Below are 15,206 nucleotides of genomic sequence, written 5' to 3'. Positions count from 1 at the left end.
AACAATTTATATGTCATTTTCTGTTGCATGAGGTTTTAGAACTGGTTCTATATATTTCTGCATCGCTAATTCTAAATCTGAAATCCATTTTTGGGTGCATGCTCTAGTTTTTATGCAATTTTAATTTTTTTTTTTTTGTTACAGTTAATGGCATGCATTGGTTTTTAAATTGGAGTTAAAGGGCAATGACTCTTGGATTAAACATAACTACAAGGCAATTAATGTTTTACAAACATCACTTTTACATAATTGTAGTTGTTTTTAAATGTAAAAAATTATTATCTGATAAAAAAAATCCTCTTATTTTGTTTTAAGATTGAATCATGGCTTCTTTGAGTAGGCGTAAATATAAGAATAGTCCTGACACCTTCTGTTATGCACTTCAACGTCAAAGGCACAATATTTCATCATTTGTGACATGTGCATTTATTGCCTATTTTCAAATTCCCTTTGGCGATCAAGACAAGAGTTGGGCTCCTCATATTGTGTCATAATTGTGAGGAAATGCTTCATGACTCAACAAAAGGAAAATGCAATGGAATGCCTTTTGGTATTCCCATGGTTTGGCGTGAACCTAAGGACCACAGCAATGACTGTTATTTCTGTCTGATCCATACAAAGGGCATCGGCAAGAATCCTAATATTCCTTCAACAATACGACCTATCCCACACTCTGAGACACTCCCAGTTCTAGTTTTCAATGGTTTTATTTCTTCTAAGAACTAAGAAAGTGAATATGGTGATTAAGTGTATTTTGATAAGATGCATGAGAAAATGGTTGTAGAATCTGAAGGGTCTTCTTCTGATGCCAAGCAGTCATTAACCCCTCAGCAGTTTAGCCAACCCAAATTGAATGACTTAGTAAGAGATTTGGGCCTATCAAAGAAAGCAGCTGAGTTATTAGCCTCCAGGCTTCAAGAAAAGAATGTACTTCACTGGTCAGCTAAAGTATCCCATTTCAGGAAGCGTGAACGAATTTTTGTGGACTTTTTTTCCGAAGACAAACACTTTGTTTACTATCATGATATCAGTAGTCTTCTCAGCCAGGTAGGTGTTACCACTTACAGTCCAACAGAATGGCGGCTATTTCTTGACAGCTCTAAATGAAGTCTGAAATGTGTTCTCCGACACAACAGTAATGTTTATGCAGCAGTTACAATTGGTTATTCAACTCATCTGTGAGAAGATTATAATGATATAAAAATTGTCCTCGACTTTCTGAAGTATGAGAAGCATAACTGGATCATTTGTGTGGATCTTAAAATGGTAGATTTCCTGCTAGGACAACAGAGGGGTTTTACGAAGTATCCTTGCTTTCTGTGTTTGTGAGACAGCCACGCTCAGGAGAAACACTGGACACAGAAGGAGTGGCCGAAACTTGAAGCTCTGGAAGTAGGGATGCAAAATATTGTGAATGAACCTGTAGTTAATCGAAACAGGATCATTTTTCCCCCACTTCACATCAAACTTGGCTTCATGAAGCAGTTTGTTCAGGCTTTGAATAGAGAAAGTGAATGCTTTCAACATATTATTTCTGCTTTTCCTACCTTGTCTTTCAAGAAGATAAAAGCAGGTGTATTCGATGGACCTCAAATTCGAACCCGCATACATGATGAAGAATTTGCCAGAAGATGAATAAGGAAGAGAAAACAGCATGACAGTCTTTTGTGGCAGTTACAAAGAACTTCCTTGGCAACAAAAAAGCAGAAAACTATGAACTTCTGGTTCAAAGGATGCTGTTGGCTTTGCGTGACATTGGATGTAACATGAGCGTTAAGATTCACTTCCTGAACAGTCACTTTGATAAGTTTCCCGAAAATCTTGGAGCTGTTAGTGATGAGCAGACTACTGTTGGAGCATCAAATGAGATTGTCCTCAACAAGTACACAAACGCAAGAGCTACAAATGCAAATTTTTGCCTGAATAGATTTTAAATAAGTTTTGTGCAAATTTTATGATTAAAATAAGTTTTAATATGTTCTATTTCAAAATTGTAGACAAATTCTGATATAATCATATCTTTTAGTGTATTAGTGTATTTACTGCATTATATAAACTATTATATTTTCACAAAGATGATGCCCAAGAAGACATTCTAGTTCATTATGTTAAATTAAATGTTGAAAATTGTACAATGAGATGAAAACCTAAAATCTTGAATTGCAAAAAATCTGTAGCTTTCTGAGAAAAACTAATGTCAGATTTGAGATCAGCACACTTGAATTAGGTAAGAACAAGTGTTTTTGTGGATGCAACAAAAATTTTGTTCCCCAGTGAATTGGTATAATATGAGCTCAGTAGACTTCTTTGGATGAAAGGCAGAAAGGTTAGGATGGAAGACTATAGGATGAGGTATCACTAGTCCAAGGCATTGGCAGATGAAATAGGTGAGAAAGCCTGAATCTAAAAAATATTACATAGAGAGAAATGGTAGATTTTGACAGAGGAGTAAATGTGAAAAAGCAGAGCTTGAAAGAATGGGAAGCCCCTCAGGATTCTGAGGTACAGGCAAGATACTGGGGTGTCTTATGCAATGACGGAAGATGTAGTGGGAAGGGTGTAACTGGAACGTAACAGGTGGTTGAATTGCGGCTGATGGAATGATACCCAGTGGAAATGACCAAAGTTTAGTGCTTAGTAAGGTGGGCTTCACCCTTTTACTTGGAAGTCACTCTTAGAAATAGGGATGGAAACTGGGAGCCTCGCTGGCTTCCACTGCAGTGCTCATGAAAAAGGACGAATAGTGCAGTGTCATGGAACCATGTCTTCCCTTTCAGAACAAATTGAAGAGACCGATATCTACCAAGACCTGTGCTGGGAGCACCTGAGTGATGACTATGTGTGCAGCCGGCCTCTGGTCGGCAAGCAGACGACGTACACCGAGTGCTGCTGTCTGTATGGCGAGGCCTGGGGGATGCAGTGTGCCCTGTGCCCCATGAAAGATTCAGGTGAGCCCTCTCCCACTGTTCCTCCTGCTAGAGGCCTTTGCAAACAGGTTCCTCTCACCTCCTTTTACTTCTGTGTCTTCACCTTCACTCCTGAAAGTTTGGTTACTTTCACCAAAGATGTATGTGTTTAGGTGGGGACAGACAGGATTCCATAACCATCTGGCTTCTGGTTGACCTCCAGTCCAGACCCTCAGTCCATTTCCCCAGACAATGATAAATGACCCAAAGTAGGATGATGCGACTTAGCAGTTGGTGGCAGAGGTGTTTTAGCCTCTATATTTCCTAATACTTCTTTTTTTTTTTTTTTTTTTTTTTTGCTCTTACAATCCTTCTCATTTCTAACAGCTTCTCCTTAGAACAAAAAGTATTAGAGACTATGCAAAATTAGACTAAGAAAAAATCTTCAGATTTTTACGTCAGCCTCTTTGAGAGAAAGAGAAGACTTGGGGGTTAGAACGATCAAGGAAGAGAGTAGAAAGTAAGTGAAAACATATTGGAAGAAGTCTCCTTTCCATTCAAGTTTTAGATCTGGGGTTATACCTTTGGTCAAATGGAGAAAATGCAACATAGGAGGCTTGGGTTTCATCCCTTCTCCTCATGTTGGAGGACGGGAAGGTGCTGACTCGGGCTCCCGGGCTGCGCTGCTGGCGACTGCTGGGCTGTGTGGCCATTGCTTATTTCTCTGCCTTCACTGTAGCTGCTTACTGCTTCCTTCTCAAAGGAAAGCACGCAGGCATGTTTGGCATATCATTTTGTGTTAGACAATTAAAATCAACCTGTTGAAACTAGAAAAGATGCTGTGTGAACGAGTTTATAATGAACAAATTCTCAGAATGGTCACAAGGGAGAAGAATTGCTTGAAAAGAGAAGAAGCATTGACTTTTAGTTCATTTAATTGGAGTGCAACTTTGGAGCTATTTTATAAATTAGCTTTTCAGCTTGGAAATAACTGTTATGTTAACACCCGTGTAACATATAAAAAATTATTGGTCCCTGACCAAAGAACTCGGTTGGTTAGAGCATCATCCTGATACACAAAAATTGCCAGTTCAGTCTCCATTCAGGACACATACAGGCACAGACTGATGTTTCTGTCTGTCTATCTGTCTCTGTCCCTCCCTGTCTCTCTAAAATCAATATGTAAAAATTAAAAGAATAATAATTGGAAGTGCCATAAAAGGAAAAGGAATAACAAAGGCTAAACAAATACATAAAGAAATAGATGGCAATGAAAATAGCCCAGAAATGGAAAGAGGACAGGTTCTGAGGCCAGACGGGCTGGGCCTGCAGTCCCGGAGTGCCCGCAGCAGGTGCAGGACTCAGGGAAAACAGGCTCGTCCTCAGCGCAGCTCTTCTGTAAAACCAGGGGCCCCTGCGTGTGTCCTGGTGGGGTGTGAGGCCCGAGAGGACGTAGGTAGGGCAGGAACCCAGAGAGAGGTGTAACTGTTACCCTGACTGCTGTCTCTGCCCCTGGAGACAGACACCACAAGGAGGGGAACGTGGAATCCGTGGCCAGTGAGTACAGTGGGGCGTGAGTCACCTTCTCACAATACTCGAATACCGCTACTCGTTTTTATTTAGGCAGTATTTATCATTGTTTGTCTTCAAAAAATATATTTCTTCTAAAGAATTCAACAAATATGTTCTGTCCCCAGCCACCTACCCCATCATACTCCTTAAACATATTCACTGTTAAGTTAGTTTCTCATCACCCGAGCCTTTTTTCCCCACACATTAGTTATTGGTCATATATTTATATTTAAGATAATATTTAAAACTGAAATTCATGTTTTCAGTCTAAGGCACACTGTTTTTTTGTTTGGTTTACTCTTTGCCTCTGAAGTCAGGCCTGTCTCATAATTGATGACATCCACTAGTGGCCATAAGCCATTTTATTCACCTTTTAATGTCTGTTATATCGGGATGCATCTGACTGTCTGTGGTGTCTTAGAATTGGTGATAACTTTTCGATGGCTGTGCAGACTGTGTTTTGTGGATATGCCATGTTTTATCTTGCCACCTCCAGCCCTGGACGTTTGGGTTACCTGTCCCACCCCTACCTGCCCTCTCCTGCTTTGTTTGCCTCAATATTGACTTTTCTGTTACATACAATGCCACATTGACCCTTCCTGTATATATATTTCAAATATACTTGCAGACATGCTTTAGTAAGGAAATTCCTACAAATGAAAACACTGGGTGAAGAAGTATATACACTTTAAATTTATTATATTCCTCTCCAAAAACATTGTACAGTATTTTTTTAATTCATTGAGTGTATTGGGATGACACTGGTTTGCAAAAAAACCCATACAGGTTTCAAGTGTACAACGCAGTGAAACCTCATCTGCCCACTGCATTGTGTGCCCATCATCCCAGGCAGAGTCTCGCTCTGTTCCCCTCCCCCCTTTACCCACTGCTCCCCAGTCATCAACCCCCTTTCCCTCTGGCTGCCTTCATACTGTCTGTCTCTGTGTTTCTGGCTAATCACTTCACCTTCTTTCATCCAGTCTTTCTACCCTCCTCCCTTCTGATAGTTATTTGTCAGTTCCATGTGTTCATGACTCTGTTTCTTACCGTGCAGCTGTGGAAAAAGAAGGAAGTCTTAATGTTTTGCAACAGTATGGATGGACCTGGAGATTATTACGCTAAGTGAAATAAGCCAGTCAGAGAAAGACAAGTACCATCGGTGTCACGTTGTACAAATTTACATTCACGTTAACAGTGTTTGAAATGCCTCCTTCTTTCTACCTTTCTGGACATTTAGTCTTTAAACTTGTTTTCATCTGAGGGGTGAGAAGAGTATCTTATAGGCATCCCCCTTATTTCTAAGGAATCTGAGCATCTTTTCCATGTTTATAGGTGATTGTATTTCTTTGTCACTGAGTTATTTATCATATCCTTGGCCCGTTTTGGTTGTTATTGGTGGACTCTGTGTCTTTTTCTTACTGATGTGTAGGAGCTTTGCACCTATGCTGCTTATAAGCCTGACATTTGGATTACAGTATGCTTGTTGTTATGGAAACTCTTTAATGACAAACTCTGCATGTATTTGCATCTTTATTCTGTCTCTGCCCTAATCCTGTGATATTAAATCTTATATTGTACGTAAATATCACAAGCCATATCCTTTGGGACTCAAATTTAATTGACTCATTTTTAAAAAGAATGTTCAAGTATTTTACTGTTAGAAATCAATTTTAGAATATTACATCAATTATTTTTAACTAAGATTTTACAGAACAATTTTTTAAATATAAATTCGAACAACTACATGTGAACAAATATATACTATGTAATATTTTTAGAAGAGTATGGGGTATCAGGAAAAAATAGTACCACATGCCAAATTTAAAATAAAAACATTTGCATCATTGATACATTCTTTCTAGTTTATATATGCACAGCACTTATAATGAATTCTCCAGAAAGAATCTCTAGTGCAGGCGTCCCCAAACTACGGCCCGCGGGCCGCATGCGGCCCCCTGAGGCCATTTATCCGGCCCCCTGCTGCACTTCTGGAACGGGCACCTCTTTCATTGGTGGTCAGTGAGAGGAGCACTGTATGTGGTGGCCCTCCAACGGTCTGTGGGACAGTGAACTGGCCCCCTGTGTAAAAAGTTTGGGGACCTCTGCTAGTGTATAGTCAGCCAAATCCTCAAAATCAGTGGTTTTCAATCTTTTATTTTTAAACGATGGTAGTCTTTATCAACTGAACTACTATTTTAACCTCCAGTATATAAATCCATTACCATCAAAGATGCTGAGGGAACTGGTCGGGGAACAACGACTTCGGCTCTCGACCTGAGGGTTTCTGGGAACACATTGAAAAGCGCTGTTCTAAGTGTTGCAGTTGGAGTATAGAAATTAGGGGAGAGTTCAGGAGTATTCCTTTTATACCCCCATAATGATGGGCCTAGCCCTAGACTTAAGAATAGTCTATTCTGAACCCAGAGAAGCCCACAGCAAAGCTAAGCAACTTTCCCAGCGGTCTTATGACGAGCATTCCCTTGACTAGCACGTGCTGTCCTAGTCATTCCTCCATGAACCACCTCCCACTGAGCGCCTGTCTTCTGGAGTGTGGGGAGTAAGAGGAGCCAGAGCATGGGGGTTAACACATGGGGCATTCAGAAGATATTAGCAGCTATTGCTATTCCTGCTAGTTGACTAAGATCAAATGCATTTTCAAAGGTACCTGAAATGCAAGGGTCTTATAAAATCTGCAGTTACCTAATAGCATTTGAGTGTGAATTAAGGGTAGACAGATGTAAAAAAAAAAAAAAAAAAAAAAATTCCTCATATGAAACTTTCGTCTAGACCATTGCTTCATAAACATAAAAGGGAATGTGGGTTATCCAGAGGTCTTATCAGAACATGGAATCTGGTTCCCCGGGGCAGGGAGGTGGGCCAAATTCTGCGTTTCTAACAAGTCCCGAGGTGAGATGGCGCCGCTGGTCCTTGGACTACATTAGCAAGGTTCTAGAGACATCTAACAGCCTCCAACTTGATTCCATTAAAACTGTCTAATGCCTTTACTACTTTAGCAAAGAGGAAGCAAAGCATGTGTTTGTTTTAAAATGGATTTGCTCATAAGTTCTTTCACTGGACCTTTTAAATACGCTGTTCGTGCACATCTTGATAGTTAAGAAAGGACCACATTGTCTGTTTGTTACTGTAAGCACTGGCTGAGCCCCAGCCTGTCAAGCACCGAATCTTCCACTTTCCCTAGGAGTGCAGCGCGGCTTTGGGGAACAATTAGTTACTGATGGAAACGGCGCTGGAGGAACTGAGGAATAAATCGCAGCACTTGTCATCAGCTTTGAGCATTAAAGTGCAGTGCAAAGTGAAGCTTTGGCTTCAGAGCTGGCTTCCCACTTCTGGTCCAGTGGGTCACAGGGCACTAATTCCCGCTAAGGCAGCAGCTACATCTGAGAATACTGGTAGTTGGAGGAGGTGGAGTGGCTCCTTACATAGTGTTCTCTGAAGTTAGGTGGCATCTTGCAGATTGGAACCACATGCAGGAGAAGCGAGTGCAGGGGGGATAGCTTGTGTCAGGGTAACCTGACAGGAGGCACGTTGCATAGTTGTATAATTCAGTCCATTTCTGGGGCTGCTTAGGATTTCATTTCCATCCTCAGCTAAAGTCTTGGAGGCCAAACCAGGCACTAGGAGAAGGTTGCAGACCATGGAGGGTGGCATCACAGATGCAGCAGTGGACGGTTCGTTGCAGGGGTCATGTGCTGACGGCCTCCCCTCCTCGACTTCACGCGGCCTGCGGGGAGGGGCTGAACTGCTTTGGGAGGACCCTCAAATCTGAGCCCTTTATCGTGGTGTCACGCCAGCTCCTGAGAGGAAAGGCTGTTTAGAAAATAACAAGTCAGGAAAGACAAAACATTGTATCCATGTCATAAATGAGAGAGGTTGGTTGTTGCTTGATCATTCTGGGAGTTTTTACTAACATGCTAGAAGAAAATTGTAGGAATATTAGACCTTTGACATCTTTAATTGGAGTTCATTGGGTTTTCTGTAGGTTGGTTTTTCTGGGTCTCCACTAGAGTAAAAAGTCACAACAGTGCAATCGTATAGCACAGTGCCAGGCATCTTTCAAAATGCTGTTCATCTATTAAGATATTTCATTCTCCAGGCCATCCTTTGAGACAGGTGTGTAATTTCTCCTTTTTCTAGAGGGGACTGAAGTGCAGGAGACTGTTTTCTGCCAGAGCCACAGACCAGTGAGTGACATGTTCAAATCTAGGCGGCCTGGCCCGACATCTACGCATCTTCACCTCTCCAGAGTTTCTCCAGCCTTTTGCCCCAGGGTCTCAACGCACATCTTGGATAAATAATATCCCTTAGAATATAAAAGGGTCCAAATAAAAAAATTAAAGCTGAGATTTTTAAAAGTTTCTCATGCAGTATATGTTTAGAGAAGAAAAAAAACTAAATTTTAGAGCTAGGCAGTAAGCTTAGAAAAATTAGAGCTGGTGCCTCATCAGCTCCACATCAGGGGTTAGCACACCGGTGGGCAGGATAGGTCATATATATTTGATGACTTAATGGGTTAAAGCAGGTACCTATGGCTCACGAGCCAGATGTGGCTCTTTTGATGGCTGCATCTGGCTCACAGACAAATCTTTAATAAGAAAATAATAATGTTAAAAATATAAAACATTCTTATATATTACAATCCATTCATTTCCTACTGCTCATGTTCATGGTTGTGGGTGGCGGGAGCCAATCACAGCTGTCCTCCAGGACAACACCAAATTTTTATTGGATAATGTGTAATGTACACGGGTTGTTGTATGGCTCTCATGGAATTACATTTTAAAATATGAGGCATTCATGGCTCTCTCAGCCAAAAATGTTCCTGACCCCTGGGTTAAATAAAGCAAGGCAGTAATTCTTGATCAGTAAAACTTTAGACAATCCTAGCACTTCTCTAACATGAGTTTTTAATGTTTCTATTGACAATCTTAAAAGTATAAAATTAAAATTACTGAAAAATGTTTCTATGGATTACAAGATATATAGGGTGCCATTATCTCACGGAAATAAAAACCTATGGACCTGTAAATGAAAGAACATTAGACGCCTTTAAACACTGAAATCTAAAGTTCCCAGGGATCCCAATGTCTGTAGTTACATTGTTAAAGTAACTACACTTATTTTAAGTAAATTATAAAAACAATTAGACTTAGTGTAAGTCAATTGAATATAATGACTTGAGAGTCTTAATCTAAAAACTTCGCTGGGAAGTGAAATTTCCTCTATGGGACATTTAGCGTGTTGGGAGACTGCCACCTATTGGTAGATTAATGTACTGCATCACAGGTACTTTTTCTTTTTTTAATTAACTGCACTTGAATTTATTGGGATGACACTGGTTCACAGAACCATACAGGTTTCAAGTGTACAACTCAATAAAATACCAGATTCACTCCACATCATTCACCCTCAGCCCCAAGCAAAGTCTTTTTCTGTCCAGGTGAGAGAGGTTAAAATATTTCTAAGAAAACTGAAGTTACACAAAAGAAATTGGGAAATGTTTTAAAAGTTTTGTAAAACACTAGTATCAATCAGAATGCAAAGTAATGGTCCTCTCTGTTTTTCTGAGAGAGCAGGGTGAAGATATATAGATACATTTGATTTTTTTAAAAGCAAAACTTCTAGTTCTAGGAATACAGATTAGCATTGTACTTGACTGCCAGGAATAAAAACAATCATTACAGCATAAGGAAGATTTGGAATCAAGTCTGTCAGTAGGGAATTGGTTGGTAATTTTTGGTGCATCCATACAGTGGAAAATACTGTACAGCCATTTTTTTTTAAAAGGAGGCGTATCTATAAAGTATAATACAGAATTATGTCTAATTATTATTGTTAAGGTAAATAACAATATGTTTATTAAACTATTATATGCAAGGTGCAGTTAGGAGTAACAAGCAGGCCTAAAAAAAGGAACAACAACAAAAACAAAGCAAAGAACCAGGCCTGAAATGCAATCTAAATTATTTATAATTTAGCAGTGTTCAGTTTTAAATTGTATACATAGCCATCCTTTCATCTCATTATTTACTGTACACCTTCTGTGTACTAGGAAACAAATTTTGAAACATTTACAGTTAGTATTTACGTGAAATTTTAATTTTAATTACTGTAAAATATACCTTAGAATTATAGTGTATTGCTAAATTAGAATAGTTTATTCTTCAATATTGTCTCATTTAAATGTGCAAGTGACACCCTTATTTAATAAATTTACCATTTGCTATCACACAAAAAATTTTGGATGCTTCCTAACAGCTAATTTACCCCCAGTTTTTTTTATGAGTTTCTACAGAAGTGAAAGGACTTGGCATCTGCATTTGAGCAGTTGAGCTCGTGATTTCATCCCCATCCGTGCATGGCTCTCGCCTGTCCCCAAAGATCTCAGTGTCAGAAGATTCATAATGCCCTTGGAGGTGTGAAGGGAGACGGGGCTTTGACTCATGGGCTACACTTGAAAAAACATTGTAACTGGGCAGTGGTTGCAAAAGGCCTTTCAACAGTCACAGTTTAAAGGCTTTTTCCAAGAACTATGTTTCCAAAAAAATGTTAATAATAACTTTGGAACAACCTGCGTGCGAGGCGCAGAGCATGGCCGCCTCCAGGGTCCGCGCTCTGCTCTGGCACTGCTCCTGTCCGTTGCACTGGACAAGGCACTTTGGTTTCCTGCAGCCAAAGCCGAGAGCTCTTTTGTGAGGTTATGGTAATTAGTAGTCTCTGAGTATGAAAGCATTTATCATTTTGATCTAGATCCCAAATACTATGATTAAAGAAAGTGCGGCTGTTGATAAACTAGTGGAGAATGAAAAATCGACCTGGAGAGATATAAAAGGCCTCCGTAACAGAGCGGCTACCCTGCCTGCACAGACAGTGCATACACTGTGTGCATGCACTGTCTGTTCTCAGGGACTAGTGGTCCAGTTCCTTTGGGACCTGATTTTTTTGGGGGGGGGGCCTGATTTTTTTTATACGTGGCACTGGATTGAATTGGATGTCATATAGGATATCAACTAAGCGATTTATATTATTTCTTATTGAAAAGATTTTTGTTTATTTAGGAAGCTTCTCCCTATTTCTTTCTCCCCCCCCCAAAAAAAAAGGGGGTAAAAATACTTTTCTCACTATAAAAGGGTTATGGAAAGGTAAAATTCATAATGAATTATGCACATGAGCTTTGTAATTTCAGGCCATCATTATATTAGGTTCTGCCTTGGTCTAAAAGGGCAGTAGCAACAACACCTGCCTCGGGCGAGCGAAAGTTAAATGTAATAACCCAGGTGAGATGCTTGCCACATGGTAAATGCTTCCTAGGTGTTAGCAGGGATTATAAATCAAACCCTGTTCCCAGAAGCGAGCTGAGCGAACGATTATTCCCCACTGCAGCCTTGGGACACAGTGCGAGCGGTTTCCTTGCAAGGAGGCACAAACCAGAGACGACGAGGGTGGGAGAGGGGACACGTGGGATGTTCTAGTGCAGTGACTCCCAAGGGAGTATCAAGGCAGATAAAATGAATGAATACAAGCTCTTCTCCAGCTACAAAGGACTCCCCTCAAGAATCAAGTATCTCCTCCTAAAGGGTTGTGCTCGCCCCTTTGAGATTCCCTACCATTCTGATGGCCCAGACTGATGTCAGACTTCCCCATCCTGGTAAACTGGGGGATTAGTCAGGGTTCTCCGGGAAAACAGTACCAAGAGGAGAGAGAGAGAGACTGATTGGGTCGTTCATGATAAGAAATTGGCTCTTATGATTATAGAAGCTGGCAAGTTCAAGATCAGTGGGGGAGGGCTAATAGTTTGGGAGGCCCAAAGCCATCAGGCAGGAAGAGCCAGAGTTGCAGATGAAATCTGAAGGTAGTCGGCAGTGAGCTGACTCTTACTCAAAGGAGGGTCAGTCTTCCTGCTCTGTTCACGCCTTCGACTGATGAATGAGGCCCACCCACATTATAGAGGGCAGTTTGCTTTACACAGATCCACCCTGTGTAAATGTTGGTCTTATCCAGAGACACCCAAAATAATATTTGACCAATGACATCTGGGCACCCCACTGCCTAGCCACGCTGACACATGAAATTGGCTGTCACCACTGGGATTGAGAAAAAACTTGGGAGCCAGTTTAAGAAAATATATATTTGTGTTCTGTGGACCTTCTCCGGCCTTACTAGCATCCTGTGTGACACACACTCACTTAAGGAGTGGCCTTAATTTTCTGTTTGGAGCTAAGTGTTGTTGTTCCTCCTTCTTCTTCAGACATAACATTGCAGAAGAAAGGGCAGGAAGGAGGTTGGATACTCAACATTGGACAGGGCTATTATAGTAGGTCAGCACGTCTTGACCAAAATGGGAAAGAGATACAGACTTGTGAAAGGGGGTAAGAGAACAGGGATGAATGACAGAGGAGCCAGGTACCAAAGGGAGGACAGCGCATCAGAGGAAGAATAGTAGACATGAAGCTACCAAGTGGGTGATTTTACACAGCCTTGTCTTTGACATGTGTGTTACTGGAAGTTACAGGAGGCAGTGTGCAAGTAAGTCCCCTTTAGGTTAGGATTTTCTTGTAGCCACTGATTAAAAACATTTTAGAAGAAAAGGAAACATGGTTTACCTTCGAGTAAGGCAAGTTGAGAGGAAAAAGTCAAACCGTGATAGAGGACAGCACCGACTCCATTTCCTAAGCTGTAGCAGTTCCCAAACCTCGCTCCCCTGAGTCAGCTGCAGCCTGTGAGCTTCTGGAAAGAAGCTGGGAGGACCAGCGGGCCGTGCAAGACACAAACCCAAGCATTAACTCTCTGTTTTGAGAACTGGTTGAAGCTACTGTCCTAAAGGCCTCAACAATGATGAGAGAAAAAACAGTTCAATGTGGGGAATTGGATGATAAGATTTCTGATTGGTGTCATGAGCGCTTCTAAAATTTTAGTCTGTGTGCAGCCTGGATTTTGGGGTGTCATTTCCATTCACGGCTTCTTTTCCTAAAAGCTATACTGCATTGACATGCTTAGAAAGTATTCGTCTGGCCACACTCTGTTATGTAACATATTCTGAAAATAGAATTTCATTATGATTCTAATCACACCAATGCCCTATGAGATGTTTCTAATTGAGAGCCAAAGAAGAGAAATTAAGACATGCATGTAAAATCAACGATCTGATCCCAAAGGCAACACTTTGTAATTAACAAGCAATCTAATTTATCTCAAAAGTAAAAATTTTAGCAGTTTCAACTTTCTCTCTAGTATCAGAGATTATGAATAGGCACTTAGTTTTCTAGAATCGCCTTTTTGGTGTGATCATTTAGTAGGTGATTTGTTCGATGGAAATTTTGCTTTCGCGTATTTTAAATTTTGTGGCTGCTATGATTTCTTTTTTCTCTTCAGTGGTAGGAATGGTTGAAATGTACTCTAAAAAGAATGAACTAGGATGAGTGGGACTGTGAGAACATCACTGTACATGATTGTTTTAAAGCCCTGTTCTGTTTGAGGTCGTAAATTCAAATAATGTTGTTTTTATTTGGACCCTCTCTTAATTATCCTTATAAGGAAACAATGGCTAGAACAAAGCTGCTGGCTGCCCCTGCCTTTCAAATCTGGACCTCCTGGCCAGACCCTGCAAGCCTGGGAGGGGGAGGGAAAGTTTTCTCCCCCTTCATGCAGCAGACAGATTGTGCTTCTTGTAATGGAAGAAAAGCATATAGAACAGTGACTCAAAAATATTTTTTTTCCCCAATCTGACAAAAAAAAAAAAAATTGATATAATTTTGATACATTCACACTAGATGGCTGTTGTGTCTGCTGTTGTCATTTTTTTATTTGATGATCTAAGGGAAAAGAGGTCAGTGCCCCTGACTAAATAGGCAGGTATTGCATGTTTTAAAAATTCTTGTGGCACATATGGGTTGAAAATCACTGATCTAGAAGGTGTTTAGAAAGCTACCAGATTCATGTCTCTGTCTTGACATAAATCGGGAAGGAGCAGAGGCTGGGGAGGTAGTTGTTTTGCTCAGCATCAGTAGCCAATATCTTAAGAAAGAAGCAGGTTACAAAGGATGAGCTCGCTGGGAAGCCAGACACAACAACATGTTCATGTTTCCTTCTGTGCTCAGGCAGGGCTGTTGCGAACAGCTGTGCTGGTGGGGCACTGCTCAACCCCAGAAGACACCATTCGCACATTAATCTACGAGCTCTGACAAAGGAAGCCAATGAAATCACTGCCAGAGGAAGAGCTAGGAGGGGCTGTATCTGATTCTGTGTAGATCCAGAGGGGAAAGGAACAGGAGAGTCATTTCACATTAAGGTGAATAGCAATACATGAGAAAACTCATACAACAGAGTTAGGGATCTTAAAATAGTTCAGTTTGGCTTTGCAGTGTTGTCTTATTTCTGGTCATTGAATGGAAGACATATTCATAACTAATCATATTTACTGTGTGTACTTAATACCACATTAATGACCTAGAACTTACTAATAATGGTAATGGATTCAGCAATATAGCTTTATTTCATGACCTTGAGAGTTATACCTCTGATTATTCATCAAGAGTTTTGAAAAAATATTATTACAGCTTTCTCTGTTTCAAAGGTTAAAAGAATAAGCAAGGTGAACATAATATACTTACAACAATCTTTATCCTCATTTTAATAATTTATTAAAAATTATTTAAGTAAAAGAAAATGTTATATTTTGAGAATTTATCCTGACTTGACCTTTTGGAATAT

The 15,206-nt window shown here is 40.4% G+C and overlaps 1 protein-coding gene across 16 annotated transcripts in view; it reads left to right on the top strand.

The window, feature by feature from the left end:
* The window catches only part of LTBP1 (latent transforming growth factor beta binding protein 1), a 416,121-nt gene that overhangs the window by 383,276 nt on the left and 17,639 nt on the right, over nt 1–15,206 (top strand). For all 16 annotated transcript variants that reach the window (XM_066378530.1, XM_066378532.1, XM_066378534.1 and 13 more), the window contains one exon: nt 2,778–2,948. In XM_066378530.1, the coding sequence (XP_066234627.1) occupies nt 2,778–2,948 (171 nt within the window). The remainder of the gene's footprint in view (nt 1–2,777; nt 2,949–15,206) is intronic.

Source organism: Saccopteryx leptura, chromosome 3 (genome assembly GCF_036850995.1).
Source record: "Saccopteryx leptura isolate mSacLep1 chromosome 3, mSacLep1_pri_phased_curated, whole genome shotgun sequence".
In the NCBI taxonomy this organism is placed as follows: Eukaryota; Metazoa; Chordata; class Mammalia; order Chiroptera; family Emballonuridae; genus Saccopteryx; species Saccopteryx leptura.
Note: the sequence above shows the minus strand (reverse complement) of the source record. Positions and strands in the feature narration are given on the sequence as shown.